Raw genomic sequence first — 13714 nt, 5'->3', positions numbered from 1 at the left:
ATGACAACAGTTCTGTTTCTACCTCTCAATCCTTAAAAAGTAGCCAGAAATCACTGCTGACCATCAGTATCACACATGCTGTCACTGATTTACAGAAAGGCCCAAGCAACCTGTTGTTGATACACAGACTACCATCCAAACACCAGAGAATCCTGGGGTGTTATTTTTAAGCATGGCAATGCCCAGTTAATCTGCTTCCCATTTAGGCAGGAATGAAAACTCTTTATATAACACTGTAACTGCAGGTTAAATGTGCATGTGGTCTGCAAATTTCAATGTCTGAATTCTCAACATTAAAAAAAAAATATACTTTATTATCTAAATAAACAGCCCATTTCTGTACTCATGACTTAGTCCTCTCAGCAGAAGGAAATCCACCTGATCTTGTTGGGATCAAATGAGAAGCTTAACACAGAACTGACACTCGCCTACGCTGTTGGCATTAAGGGCCAGGGGACGGGCAGTAATTCAGTGCAGCAGAAACAAATATAGGTACAACCTCCTGCTCTACAAGTGTTTGTGACCCTTCTCTGAAGCTCATTTAATTAGGTGTATTCACAAACTTTTTCAAACATCCAGACTGGGACTGGGATCTCTACTGTTACCTCGGCATCTGCCCCAGGGCTGCTCCTCTCTCCACCTCAGGAGTCTCGGTCATAACTCAGTCAAATAAGGACATTCACAGGTTCCCATGTTTTCAAACTTACCCCATTTTATCACAGTCCAGACAGAGCACTGCAGTAGTTTGATGTCATTTGTGCTTACAGGACATATAAGCTACTCAGAGACAGCACAGCAGCCTTTTTAAAGACCTCAGTTTTTCTCCTCTTACAGTGCTCAAGTTGCATTTCCCAAAACCCCTCCGTGCCAGCTCAGGAGAATGAATGCGTAGAAAAGCAGAAGCAGACAAATGTTCCTCACACCACATTCTCCATGCCCTAATCTGCTGTGTAGTGTGAAGTTCGGGATTTATTGGCAAGTGTTGTCTTCTCCAAGTGCTAAAAGGACAAAGAGGCTACACAGGTGGCGATTCTGCTCTGTTATCTCTATTCAGCCACATTCAGAGGCCAAACTACAGCACAGGTGTCGTCAGCACATTTATTCAGAGTGGAACAGGGGCTGCAACTGCTCCCTGAGCTGGGTACAGTGAGATTTCCCAGGTGCAGAGAAAAAGCTTCAATTCCAGCAGCAACATCAGGCCCACTTTGGGTGGCAGCTCTTGGCAGCAATGCTAGCTGCTGAACATTCATTTGCATTATTTCTTTGAGGGCACACCCTTTAGCAGCATCTCCTTGCCTAATTTTACAGGAAATCCCTTCTTGTTACTAATTTTGTTTTTATTTTTACAGAAAAACAATATTAGAAAGTTCTAATAAATAGTACCTTATTAATAAAAAGTAACATTGCCACTCATGTACTTTTGCCTCTCTCAGGCACCCAGTCCCTCCTATAATGAATCCTCTGGGCACTTATCTCAGCACATTTATTCTGAACTGCACAAAAAATGAGGAAATAAGGCGAGTGGGAAGAGAGAAGGAAGGGGAAATAGATTGCAAAATCTTTGCTAGAGTTCACAAGTACTTACTTAAATTTGTAGTCCCACCAGCTTCAATGGACCTATTCACCCAAGTGTCTGCTTATGCAAGCACAAGTTGCACAAGGGCGGCCCAAATTATTTGTTCAAAGTTGTACAGAACTTATTTCAGAGCCAAGATTAGAACAAAGACATTCCAATTCACAGGCCCACAGTTAAATTGTTGTTACAATTCTTCTACCCAAGCTTTGTAGCCAAAGCAGGAGTGAAATGATAATGAGCTAATCAGCCAAGTTTGGAGGGTTTCCGCTGTATTAACTATAAAATTAAGATCAGTAGTGACAGTCATGTAGGAAAAATCCAGAGACAATGGATGAATTAGACAGAACAAGAGCATGTGAGCATCTGAGTTGCTCAAAATTGTGGTCTGAAGACCACTGTAACTGGCAGATACATTTTAAAGAGATGAAGAGGGCAGAAGCAAACTGCAGATCCATTTGGGATACTCCTCTAATTTAAAATAGTAAGGAATAACATAACTAACCACAGTCCTTACACAAGCTGTGGGGGATGACTGTGAGGCTGCAATGCACACTAACAAGTTTAAAAGGCATTGCCATGACGGTCTTGGACACCCAGCACACACTGTGTAACACTGGGGTGGTTCTGCCCTTCTCCCAAAAGATGCAGAGCAGGAGTAAGAACTGCTCCATCCTTGGCAGATGCTTCACTCCCTGCATTACACAAACACTACAAATACTTGCAGTGGGAGCATATGATGAGTGCAATATTCTTATAAAAGGGCAAGGCAGCTGACATGCTTCCCACTGTGCTCAGCAATTTGAGAAAGTCTGTTTCACAGTTGCCTCCCACGTTCCAGAACCATCAGCTCTGTACCACTCCATCTTTTATTCCATGTTGTATCTAAGTGGCACAATCCAGCCCTAAATATGCAATTAATCTGAAATAGCATTTACAGCCTTCACAATGACACACAGTTACAAGGAAGAGTGTTTCTAGAGGAAGCAGAGAACGAGGAGTGCAGCCCTTACCCGTTTATCAATCTCTCCGTGCTGCAGCTGAACAAAGCGAGCGCTGATAGCAGCAATGTAACTCTGTTGATTAGAAAATGCAACCCGCCCAGCTCCTTTGGGGTACTTCAGCTCGGGGTCTGTGTCAATTCCAGCATAGCACACCCCTCCGTACAGCCGGTCCATGATCATCGCCAGCTCCACTAAACCACAAAGGAAAACCAAACGGTGCTGTAGAATTGGCAGGTTTTTTCTAAAAGCATCAGATCAATCAGTCTAGTTGTGTTCATGTCCCCCATTTAATATTCCCTTGCTGAAATACTCCGTTTCCCCCAGTGCTCCCCGAACAAGGCTGCACATCCAACATGCCCAGTGGAACACGCAGTGTACCTGCTCGTAAAGGCCGAGGAACACCACCAACAAAAATGGTTTTTCTTGGGTCAAGAGGCTGTGAACCATCCATAACAAAATCACTATCACTAAGGTTCCAAGGCCGGATCTGAACCTATGGACAAAAAGCCTTTTTTTTTAACCATTCACAATTCAAAGTATCTCAGTAATATAAATTAAAACAGTGTCCTACAAAGAAGAAAACTTCTTAAACAGCTGTACTTTGTAAACTCAGTTTCTACTTGTTCAGCAATCATTTCTCAAAATGAAATGGTAATAAGCTCTCTTCAGACAGACCATTTGACCATAGTAAATTTCATCACTTCCTTGTTATCCAAATTTCTGGAGAAAATACCTCACCCTCTACTTGCATGTTTACTTAATCATGACTGAACTGTTCTGTACAACCGCCCCAGGGCTCACAGATCTACCCTGCTTACGTTGTCCCAGACAAATGTGAGCACCAGACCAGCCTTATCTCAATGCAACACGCTCCAGAGTTGCCTGTTTATTTACCGTGCTGCTTTATATTTGCCTACAGCTGGCCAAATGTGAAGCACAGAAACACAGCAGAATTCTCTCCAACTATTAACAGACTTGCATCAGCCCCCAAACCATCTGTACTAATAATTTTACTTCAATGCCATGCTATGTTTTTTAGGATTTGTCTCTGTCAAAACATGTTGCCTACAAAACTCAGATATTATAAATTCTACATTTTCATCAAATATAAAATACCTATTTGGAAATAGGTCCTTTCTAACAAAATTATGCATTGTAACTAGACTAAAAAACTTCATGTCTAGTTCAAAAATAGGTAAGTTGCTCTCTTCTCTTTGAAAACTTGATACCTTAAAAATTTAAATATTAACATTCTGAAGACAGAAAAAATGCATCTGAAGAGACCAATTTTTGGTTATCACACAGGAATTGTGCAGGCCCTGAAAAGTCCACCTACCGGTTTGTCTTTGATAGTGGGGCTGGAAACACAGAGATAGAGCTTTCCATCTTCTTCAATACATGCATCAATCAGTGCCTGCACAGAGCTTTCATCTTGGAACAGCAAAAATGCATATCCTACCAAAGGGAAAACAGGCACATAACTGCTTTTGCCTATTTGCCTATAGGACAATAATTCAATCCAGAATTATTCTTGACACCATGTCATCACACTGCCACACAGTAAGGGACAAGCTTTAAGGTGCTCTCACATTTCCAACCCTCTGGTTGATAATATAAGGCACAAATCCATCCCAGATTCTGTGGAAGCCACTTAGTCCCTTTAAAGAGCCATTATTACAGAAATGAAGAACAACGGGAGGAGAAAAAGGAAAATGGAATAAAGTAAGAACAGGAAGTTAAGGAAGAATTCTTTTAGTGAATAATAATTGCAAAGCCACATTCTAAACTTCCCCAGTTTATAACAATCCCAAAGACTGGGGTTTTTTTCCCCCTAAACATTGTGCCATTGTAAAAACAATCTTGTCTAAAATGGAGTCTTATAAAGAAAAATTATTCTGAAATGCTCATATGTTATTGGTTTTCAGATACATACCTTTAGGAGGAAAATAAGATTTGCTCTCTGCCTTGTGTGGCCAGTCTACAATCAAAGGTCCAAAGCGACGGAAACTAGCAGTGATCTCATCTATGACAGGAGAGAGGAAAAGGCATGAATTTCAATTAAAATAAATTGAAGGGAAGACATTTGAAGAACATTGATTTCAGGTAGCTGCACCTTACAAACAAATTCTGTGACCCTCAAGGTTCAGCAGCTCAGAGTAATGCTCAGTAGTTGATGAGGAATCTTTAAGACAAGGCAGAACACTCATTATAAAACAAGCAGACCAAAGATCATGCTTTTCTTTCTACTTTTAATTAAAAATAAAAGTTCATAACCCACTAATTTACAGGAATGGAGTCACTGTATCTATACAGTTATAACCATCCAGCTTCAACTATTCTCCCATAGAATTTAGAGACAATTTGCTGACTTGCTAGTAAGCAATCGGCTCTGCCAGTATAATTGCAGGAAGACTGGAAACAAACCAAGGGACTATCCCAAGACCCAGCCATGCCTGTTCCCATCACATGCCAGTGCCACACCTCCACATACATCTGAGCTTGGGCTCAAACTAAAATAGCATGAACCTGGGGGACAGTTATGGAATCTCATAGGTGAGATGGCAAGAATATGTTACTGGATCATGGGGTAATTCTTGTATCCATTTCAATTCAGCCCTTGACTTCAAATTACTGGCAGAAATTTCCACATGCTAGTTCCACAGAAGTCTTCTAGTTGGGATTTTGGTCTTGCAACTGAGTGATTATTCCCTTCTCCACAAACACGCTAAACCACCACTGGTAAAGGTCTTTGGACAAGAATTTCTCATTCAAAAATTGAAACAAAAAGAACAAACTTCACATTGCTGGAGCATCCCTAAAACTGGCAACTGCTCAGCTCTATTCTGCTTCTGGTGTTCCAGGGCTTTCTGTACCAGCACTGAGGAGGCTCCTAATACACAGTTTAGGGGATTTTCACCATCATGTTCTTCTAGAAAGCTGAAAAGGTGTTGCCAATTATGTCTTTTTCAGTTTGTTTACACCACTGCAACTGAAATAGCAACTGACAAGCTTGTCTGTGCCCTTCAGGTCCTCAGGAACTCCTCCAGCAATGGTTGTATGTCAGGCTTACGCACTGATCAAGATATAAACCAAGGAGAACAATACTTGCACTGCATATCTATTCTTAAAATAAATCTCAGTTCAGAATAGCATTTAACCCAAATTTAATGCTAAATCACATACATGAAATTCTTTCTAGAAATAGGATAAGAAAAACCTCAAAAATTCTGCTGTGGTGTAGATTTTAAATTGGATGTTCCTTATTCTAACCCACACTTGTGCTTTTAACAGGACAAGCCATGACGGAAGCAACCCAGAAATTCAATCCACTCTCCCCATACAGGAAGATCCTGTTCTTCAATAACTGGGGTCCAGAGACTAAAATATTCATGTGCTCCTCTGCTTTTAAACCCACAGAGGTGACAAAGTTAAGAAACAAACAAAACCCAAACAATAACAACAAGGACAGACTACAAGGTCATTTTCCCTCTTGTAAACAGCATGTTATATTTGACCCTTCAATAATAAAGTAGCTCTAATGTTTGACATGAAATTCAAGTTGCCATGTCACAACAGCACACACTGCGGTGCATTATGGGCTCTCTGACATAATTAAACAACTCTGTGATTAAGAAAAGGCAATTTTTCAGATTTATTGCTGCATTTCTTTTAACCACCATCCCAGCACACTCACACATACAGAACACAGAGCTCTGGTGAAGTGAAGCTTTACAATACATATACATGGTTTTGTTTTGTTTTAATGAGTGCAGTGTTCTGCCACCTGTGTCTGTCTGATGAACCCACCACGAATTCTTGGTGCCTCACTGGATGCTCCTGCACAGATTCATTCCTGTCTGAGCTCTCACCACACATGTATTTGAAGGTACCACAGGACACAATCACTGCTGGAAACAACCTCAGCAGCTACACTTGAGCAACCAAATACAGAGTTAGGCCTTAGTACTCCACACAAACTTTATAAAACCCCAATCAATACTTTTCCTCCTACTGACTTCTGGGGTCTGTAAAATGACTGCAACACTCTTATGAGTTTCAACAGGTGATACTTGTGTGTTTATTTTTGCATCTTTATGCTTTTCACGCTGCTGAAGTCAGGTAAAGGTGTGGTAGCGTGTGGTTTTGTTCTTCAATGGCAGAAATACACCATAGTCTAAACCAACGCTAATTATCCCACGTCTGACATGGACTGCAAATGGTAAATGCAAAGATCCGTTTCTGCATCAAAGAGTTTGGAAAACAATTGTTCCTTGAGCCAACAGACAGAGGTTTCACACCCCAGTTTTGTCATTAAGGCAGAAGCAGCTCCTCTGGGTGAGATGTGCTGAGTGTACCTTCATCGATATCCGGTGGCAGTCCCCCGACAAAGACCTTTCGGGAGTATCGCTCCACGCGCTCTCCGTTCTGGTGGGAGAAGCAGTGAGGTGATCCCAAACCACTGTGCAGAGTCTGATCCCCACGCCCATCATCCAGGAAACCATCTTCCATCGGAAACAGTGAAGACTGACCTGAAGAGGGGGTTAAAAAAAAACAGGAAAAAAACCATACTAACAGAACAAAGCACACACTGTTCAAATAATTGGAAAAAATGCACCAGTTGCTGCATCAGCAGAACTGTGAGCAATCTGCCCTCTGAATGAGCAGTTATGTTCTCAATTTCATACGACCCTTTTAGTTTTCAATGTCTTTCGGCAGCTCAAATGCATTTCCTACCTCCTCATAACTGCACTGCACCCGATATACAGATCTGCAACAAAGCAGCATTTCTAACAGATGCTCAGGTTGACCATTTGCCATAATATTTCATGTTTCCAATTAGATTTCTTCTCATAAATGTAACAAGAGAAGGTAATATAAGCCGATCAAGCCATATATCCCATTTTCCAGTGAACAGCTTCTTACAGGCTGTAGATAGGATTTCATGGTGCAGATGGCAAAACAAGAATTCTACCAGCTAAATACATCACACATCTAAATTAACTGATATCAAAGCATATCATAAACCACCCACTTGCAAATAACAAAAATAACCTGATGAAAACAGGAACACCCTCTGTCATTTACAGCAAAGACTGAAAACTCTGTCCCCCCCATAAGTTTACTTTACTGTTACAACAGAGTAATTAATGGAATCATTCTAAGAGAAAATGTTGTAAAAGCTTCCCCTCACAGTCCAGCATCCTTCTATGATAATCCTTTATCACAGATTTCCTTAATAATATTTATTACTTTCAAATAATGTTATTTGATTGTAAATGCAACTGTATAATACCATAAATGGGGCACATGAGCTGTTCTCTTCCATGAATTCCCTCAGGTACTCAACAGCTACACAACAAACTGAGGAGGCTTCTACTCATTTAAGGAGCATTTTAGGCAAAAATATTATAGGCAAAGTAAGCAATGAGGTGTGCTACAAGTTTCAGGACACGTTTCCTTTTGCCTATGATGTGATATGTCTGCTTTTTCAGGATTCATCACAAACTCCCACAGAAGTGTATTGTTGAGGTTAATTTATCCTGCTCTTGCTTCCTTCCTTTGAAAGAAATTGATTTTTAAAAAGTAAACATTTTGAAAACTGAAAATCTGACCAATATTCGGACATTTTCCATGCAGAAATCAAACAGCTAACAAGGTAAAGAAAAAAATTGCAATAAAAGCCACTGTCCATATAATTTACATGAATAAAAAATAAAAGGTTTGGTCAAGTTGCTTTATTTGCAATTTCAAGAATCTTTTACACACCTTTAATTAAAATAAAAAGTACAATCAGGCCTATTTCTGTAGCTGGGCAAACCTGCTTCCTACTCGGAGAAAAAGACTGTAATATTGACTTAACCATTGCTTTTCCCTGCTGAACTGGTGCACTTGTCATTTGTTTCATCTCTGAGGGGCCCAGTCCTGCAGGTATTGCTGGGAGGGAGCAACTCCCCAGACCCAACCAACCTCTTCAGGTCCATCAGCTGCTGTTGGATAACTCAGCACACGCATTTGCAGGATCTGGTTATTGAACCCAGCAGGCCAGGATGTACATTCATTACAGTCTGTGCTCCATCAGCACTCAGAATCCCCAAAATAAACTTCTCCAGCAATGACATTCATAACATACACACAAACACGGCAACACAGCCCCAGGGTAACAAACCACACAGGTGATGTCCACGGTAAGGACTGTGACCATTTCAGCCTCGAGTACTCCCTAATTCAGTTAAAATGTTGATTTATGGCATGCAGACTATGTAAATTTATGTGAAGCTGCTCCTTTACAAGCTTAAAGTTTGGACTTTGCCCTCTAGTAACAACTTAATGTTATTTCTCCCATGAGACATTGTCAACATTAGAAAATTAAATAGGAATATTGTTACCTCGCCTTCTCCCATATGTCCTTGCTGCATGTTAAATGAGAAAGAAAACAGCCTTTCAATCATTGTTATAAGGACCAAAAGACCTTGTTTTATCGCCTTTACACTGACTCAGTGATTCTCAAGCCTTTTCATATCCAGGTCATTTAAAATGGTGTTCACAAACTGACCCCCCTCACCCCCCATGACTTCCTCACACCATCTCTGTTACTTACTCATAAAACACATTGACAGGAGACTGACAAAGTGGATATGGATAATGAAAGAGACTTCTTGAAAACAATTTTAGTCCTCAATTTGCACATTTATTTTTATTTGTTTATTTTAATCTATTTTTGGGTGTGTGCCTATAAGCAAATGGATCTTTTCTCATGCACCAAGTTCTCTGCCTTGCCAAGGTCCCGAATACTCTAAATCTGATCTTGATCTGAGTTGGAGGAAAAGCCCTGACAAAAAGAAAGGGAAAGACTATTGTGTTACTTTTCATTTTGAAATTAGGTTGCTGTAAAAGCTTTGCATAACCCACAAAATCCTTGGTTAAATTATTACTGGCAAATAAGCAGTTGAAAAACTGACTAGTCAAGGAGAAAATGTCTGGGCCACTAAAGGTGCCTTCCAGACCCCCTTGCAGTCTGTGTGCTACAGTATAGATTATCTCAGACTAACTCAGTACACTTTGCTGGATTAATTCAAGTTACCCACTGGTTCCTAATTTTCATGTTTCAGAACAAATAAATTCTACCACTAAAAACCACAACATTTTCTGTGCTGGCTTCCAGGACCCATTGTCAGAGCACGGCCAAACTTTCTAATCAAACTTGCACATTCTTTCTCTTTTAATCTCATTAAAATCTGTTTCTGAAAGCAGGCCAACTGTTTTCAAAATTAGGATTCTCCTGGCAAGTACTATGAGAAACACTGAGCACATCATGTGTTTTACTTTGCTTCCCCATTCAAAATTGAGGCCGACAACTAGTTTAAGCATTTCAATATTTGTAAACCACAACAATACAGGAGTAGTTTCCTCTTTCAAAATAAAAACCATACTAGTCCAATTTACATCAAGATTATTTAACATCTGTAAGATCATTTCACTCCTCTGATCTCTTGCTGGTAGAGACACAACACCAAGAACACAACAGAGCTCTGGTTTTCGGACTGGAGCATATTCTTGAGGCACAGGGGTTTTTTTGGGAGAATCTTAAAGGCTCAGAGCCTTTACAAGTATAATTTTTCCATGGTAATTTGGAATTATACAAAGCCAGGATGCTGACATAGTCCTCCAAGCAAAAGTTTAAGGAACTTTCACGGAAAGCAAACACAATCTTACTGCAGCCCTGGCAAAGCTCAGCAGCCTTTGCACATTTGAGAGAACATCAAGCCCTTTCAAAACCAGCTCTGCCTATAAAGCCATAAAAATCCTGCCTGTGGTTTCTAAATTACTAACAAAACCACACAGGCTCCTTCAGTCAGCACACCCACTCCTGGCAGCAGAACATGGAGCACAGACAAGATTCCCACTGCGGATCAGCAACTACAATTCAGGTCAGAGGACTCCTCACAGCTTTGCCACCTGTAGCACTCAAGGCAAGAGGATTTTTCTCCTTTACTTGAACCAAAAACAAAAAAAGGCTCAGCCACCAACTAGGACACATTTTCAGTGCCAGATATTACTGAAGAAGTTTTGAGAACCAAATACTAAGATGACTTTTTTTAATTCTTCTCCCTAATTTGCTTCTTATTTTCTGCATTTGCTTCATCTAACCCACAAAATCCCAGCATCTGACATTTCAAAACATTTCTCAGGAGCCACAGTTTAAAAACGACCCCAGTACAGCACAGATACAAACTCTCTGCTCACTGAATGCAGAGTTCATCACACGCCATTAATTTCACACAATGTGAAACTTTGTGAAATACAAACAGCACTGAAGTGAAGGAATGCTCTTTTGGCAAGGCAGGAAGGCAGCTGAGTTACCCTCTCTCTCTCTCTGGCTTTCATAACTACATATTAAGAGAAATCTTTGCTACAGGAGTACCCAGCTAAGCTGCTACACAAATGAAGCCTTAAAGAGCTACCAAACAGAGAAAAAGAATTCAGGAGATCACAACACTTGTCCCCTCCCTAAATGAGAAAACTACAACATTGGTTTGGATTCCTTGAATCTGTTTTTCCCTTTCCTGTTTCTTCAATATTTCAAACAATTGCATAAAGGGCCTAGGACAGATTTACTTATCTCACGAGATGTTTCAGAAAGAATTATGTTACAAAACCTAAGAAACACAAAGTGTTAGTGCAGTAACTGGTTCATCTTCTCATTAATAACCAACGCAGAGATGTTTTTCCAATAAAATCAGTCTGAAATTTAAAATGCTATTACCAGCTGCTTCAATTACTTTGTCCCCTCAGCCCTACCTGCAACACTCCTTCCTATGTCAGAAATAATCCAATGCAGAAAGTCAATGATTTTTTGCAAAAAATCTGCTGCTTTTACTGTCTTTCATTTTAAGGAACATCATGAATAAGAGAAACCCACTCAAATTTTTGTATCTTCTCCTCATTTGAGCCCATTTCCTTCTCTCCTTTCTTTTTTAAAAACTATATTTTGTGTCTCACATACCCCAAATTACACGTGCTGAGCTTTCTTCCCTCAGCAGGAAGCCCTGCAAAGACTGTCACCACGTTGTGTGTAATCCCACACCCCAATGACAAACACATTCTGCTGAAAAAGCATGAAAAATATCTGCAGGAATCCTAAATCACATCCGAGATCCCAAACATCCTACAAGGTTGTCGTGCACTAAGCTGAGCACTTGGTTCTTGCTGCCTCCCCACCTGCAGGCTGGGAGTGATTTCACGTGTACTTTTTATCTGTATCACCATCAGCTGACGTTTAAATATTATATCATTAGAGAAAAGTATTGGAATCTACACTTTTTCTTAAGAAGGTGTATAATAAGGTTTTCTCTATATCAAAACCTTTCTGTATTATTAACTGTAGCTGGTCACAGGTGACCAGTTGCTTACGTTGAAAAGCAAATACGACCAACACCAAAAAGTTTCAGGCTTTCACTTAACCTTTACATTCTCCGAGACATTTTCTGCCCCTAACAGAAACAGGGAAGGTGATTTGTTGCTGGGCTGTTTTCTGTTTCACTCAAGATTTAACTTTTACAGAAACAGAAGCACCACAATTTCACAGGATTATTTCTAAAAGTGAGCCAGATATCCTTGGATCTATTAGAGAAAACATTTACACTGTCCTGAGTTTTAAGTTATAGAACAAAAAAACTGAAGCACGACCTGGTTTAGACATTGCAACTGCAAAGCCTTATTTGTACATTATTTTACATTGTTTTGGGTTTTTTTATATTTTGCAATTATAGCAAGATTGTCAATGCTGTGCACAAGACCATTAAAACATGAACAATAATATTTTCCTACCTTTTCCCCCACTACTCCCTGAGGGCAGGTAGGGTTGATTCTAACTCAGGAGTTAGATTTTATCTCCATTCCAGGTTTCACAAGGCCTGTCAGATGTCAGGCACAGATCACATGTTCCTACCACAGGTAAGAGTACATTTCATAAGAGGTTCTGTAAGGTCACCTCAAACCCTATTTCACTAAGGAAGAATTTAAATATCTCCTTAACCAAACCTAGAGCAGAAAAAGGAAAGTTCTAAAGAACATCTATTTTTAACATATCTTTGGTTCAATTATCTCTATATTAGGGCATAATTTAGAGACCCAAGCAGGTATTTTGCAAAGAGGTATAGTCACTTTCTTAAATTAAAAAAAAATCTTTTCTATCTACATACTATAACCAAAAGTTTTTCCTCCTATTTAATAGAACCTTACAACTTAAGTCCTAGATGACATTTTCAACATGAAAGCAGATAATGTCATGACTGTAGTGACCTGACAAGTGGGAATGGCCTCAGATTGATGAAGAGTAGGTTTAGACTGGAGATTAGGAATAAATTCTTCCCTGTGAGGGTGGGGGCACTGGCACAGGTTGCCCAGAGAAGCTGTGGCTGCCCCATCCCTGGAAGTGTTCAAGGCCAGGTTGGACGGGGCTTGGAGGAACCTGGGCTGGTGGAAGGTGTTCCTGCCCATGGAAGGGGGTGAAACAAGATGACCTTTACAGTCCCTTCCAACCCATTCCCTTCCATCCATGTTTCTAAGGCAGACTAAAAAAAGGTACTCCTTTTTTTATGTGTTCCTTGATTTTAGTTCTAAAACAGCACCGACAAAAGGATTAGGCTCCAGTTCCATGTTTGTTAACATGAGACGTGTCCCTGTGTGCAAAAATGTTGCCCAGTTCAAGCCCTTAATCTCATTCCAGTCCAATTCTCCCAAGCACATGATTCGTTGACTGTGGAAGAACAGACAATGCAGGGTAGAGAGTGGCACCAACCCAGGATACTTAAGACAGCATAAATTCTGTCCATACAGAGTAAATTGAACAAAATTTTAACAAATCTGCACTGACAGTGAACTTATTCCATCTGAGACCTTTGCATCTTACAGTCACAGCCATCTCTGAACTGTCAAATGAGATTCCTGTTCCTAAAACTGCTTTCCAAAGTAAGCCACTAAAATGGAATATGAGAGATTCCCTTTTTTTGTAGATTTCAAACACTGCCAAACTTCAAAGAACAAAAAACATTCCAATAGTACTTCCTTAATCTTAACACAATCTTGAGAAAACTAAGCACCTCTATATATACATCTGAAAAATGTGTATTTGTCA

At 40.1% G+C, this 13714-nt stretch overlaps 1 protein-coding gene across 2 annotated transcripts in view; it reads right to left on the bottom strand.

Moving 5' to 3' along the window:
* The window catches only part of CPEB4 (cytoplasmic polyadenylation element binding protein 4), a 42523-nt gene that overhangs the window by 4586 nt on the left and 24223 nt on the right, over positions 1-13714 (bottom strand). Inside the window, exons 3-8 of one of the 2 annotated variants that reach the window (XM_071570186.1) lie at positions 8964-8987; positions 6933-7106; positions 4511-4600; positions 3914-4032; positions 2956-3070; positions 2587-2768 (exon numbers count right to left, since the gene is read on the bottom strand). In XM_071570186.1, coding sequence (XP_071426287.1) covers positions 2587-2768; positions 2956-3070; positions 3914-4032; positions 4511-4600; positions 6933-7106; positions 8964-8987 — 704 coding nt within the window. The remainder of the gene's footprint in view (positions 1-2586; positions 2769-2955; positions 3071-3913; positions 4033-4510; positions 4601-6932; positions 7107-8963; positions 8988-13714) is intronic. The other variant, XM_071570187.1, reaches the window with a different exon arrangement.

The sequence above is a fragment of the Pithys albifrons genome, chromosome 15 (genome assembly GCF_047495875.1).
Source record: "Pithys albifrons albifrons isolate INPA30051 chromosome 15, PitAlb_v1, whole genome shotgun sequence".
NCBI lineage: Eukaryota > Metazoa > Chordata > Aves > Passeriformes > Thamnophilidae > Pithys > Pithys albifrons.
The sequence above is the reverse complement of the archived record's forward strand: the minus strand, read 5'-3'. Positions and strand labels throughout refer to the sequence as shown.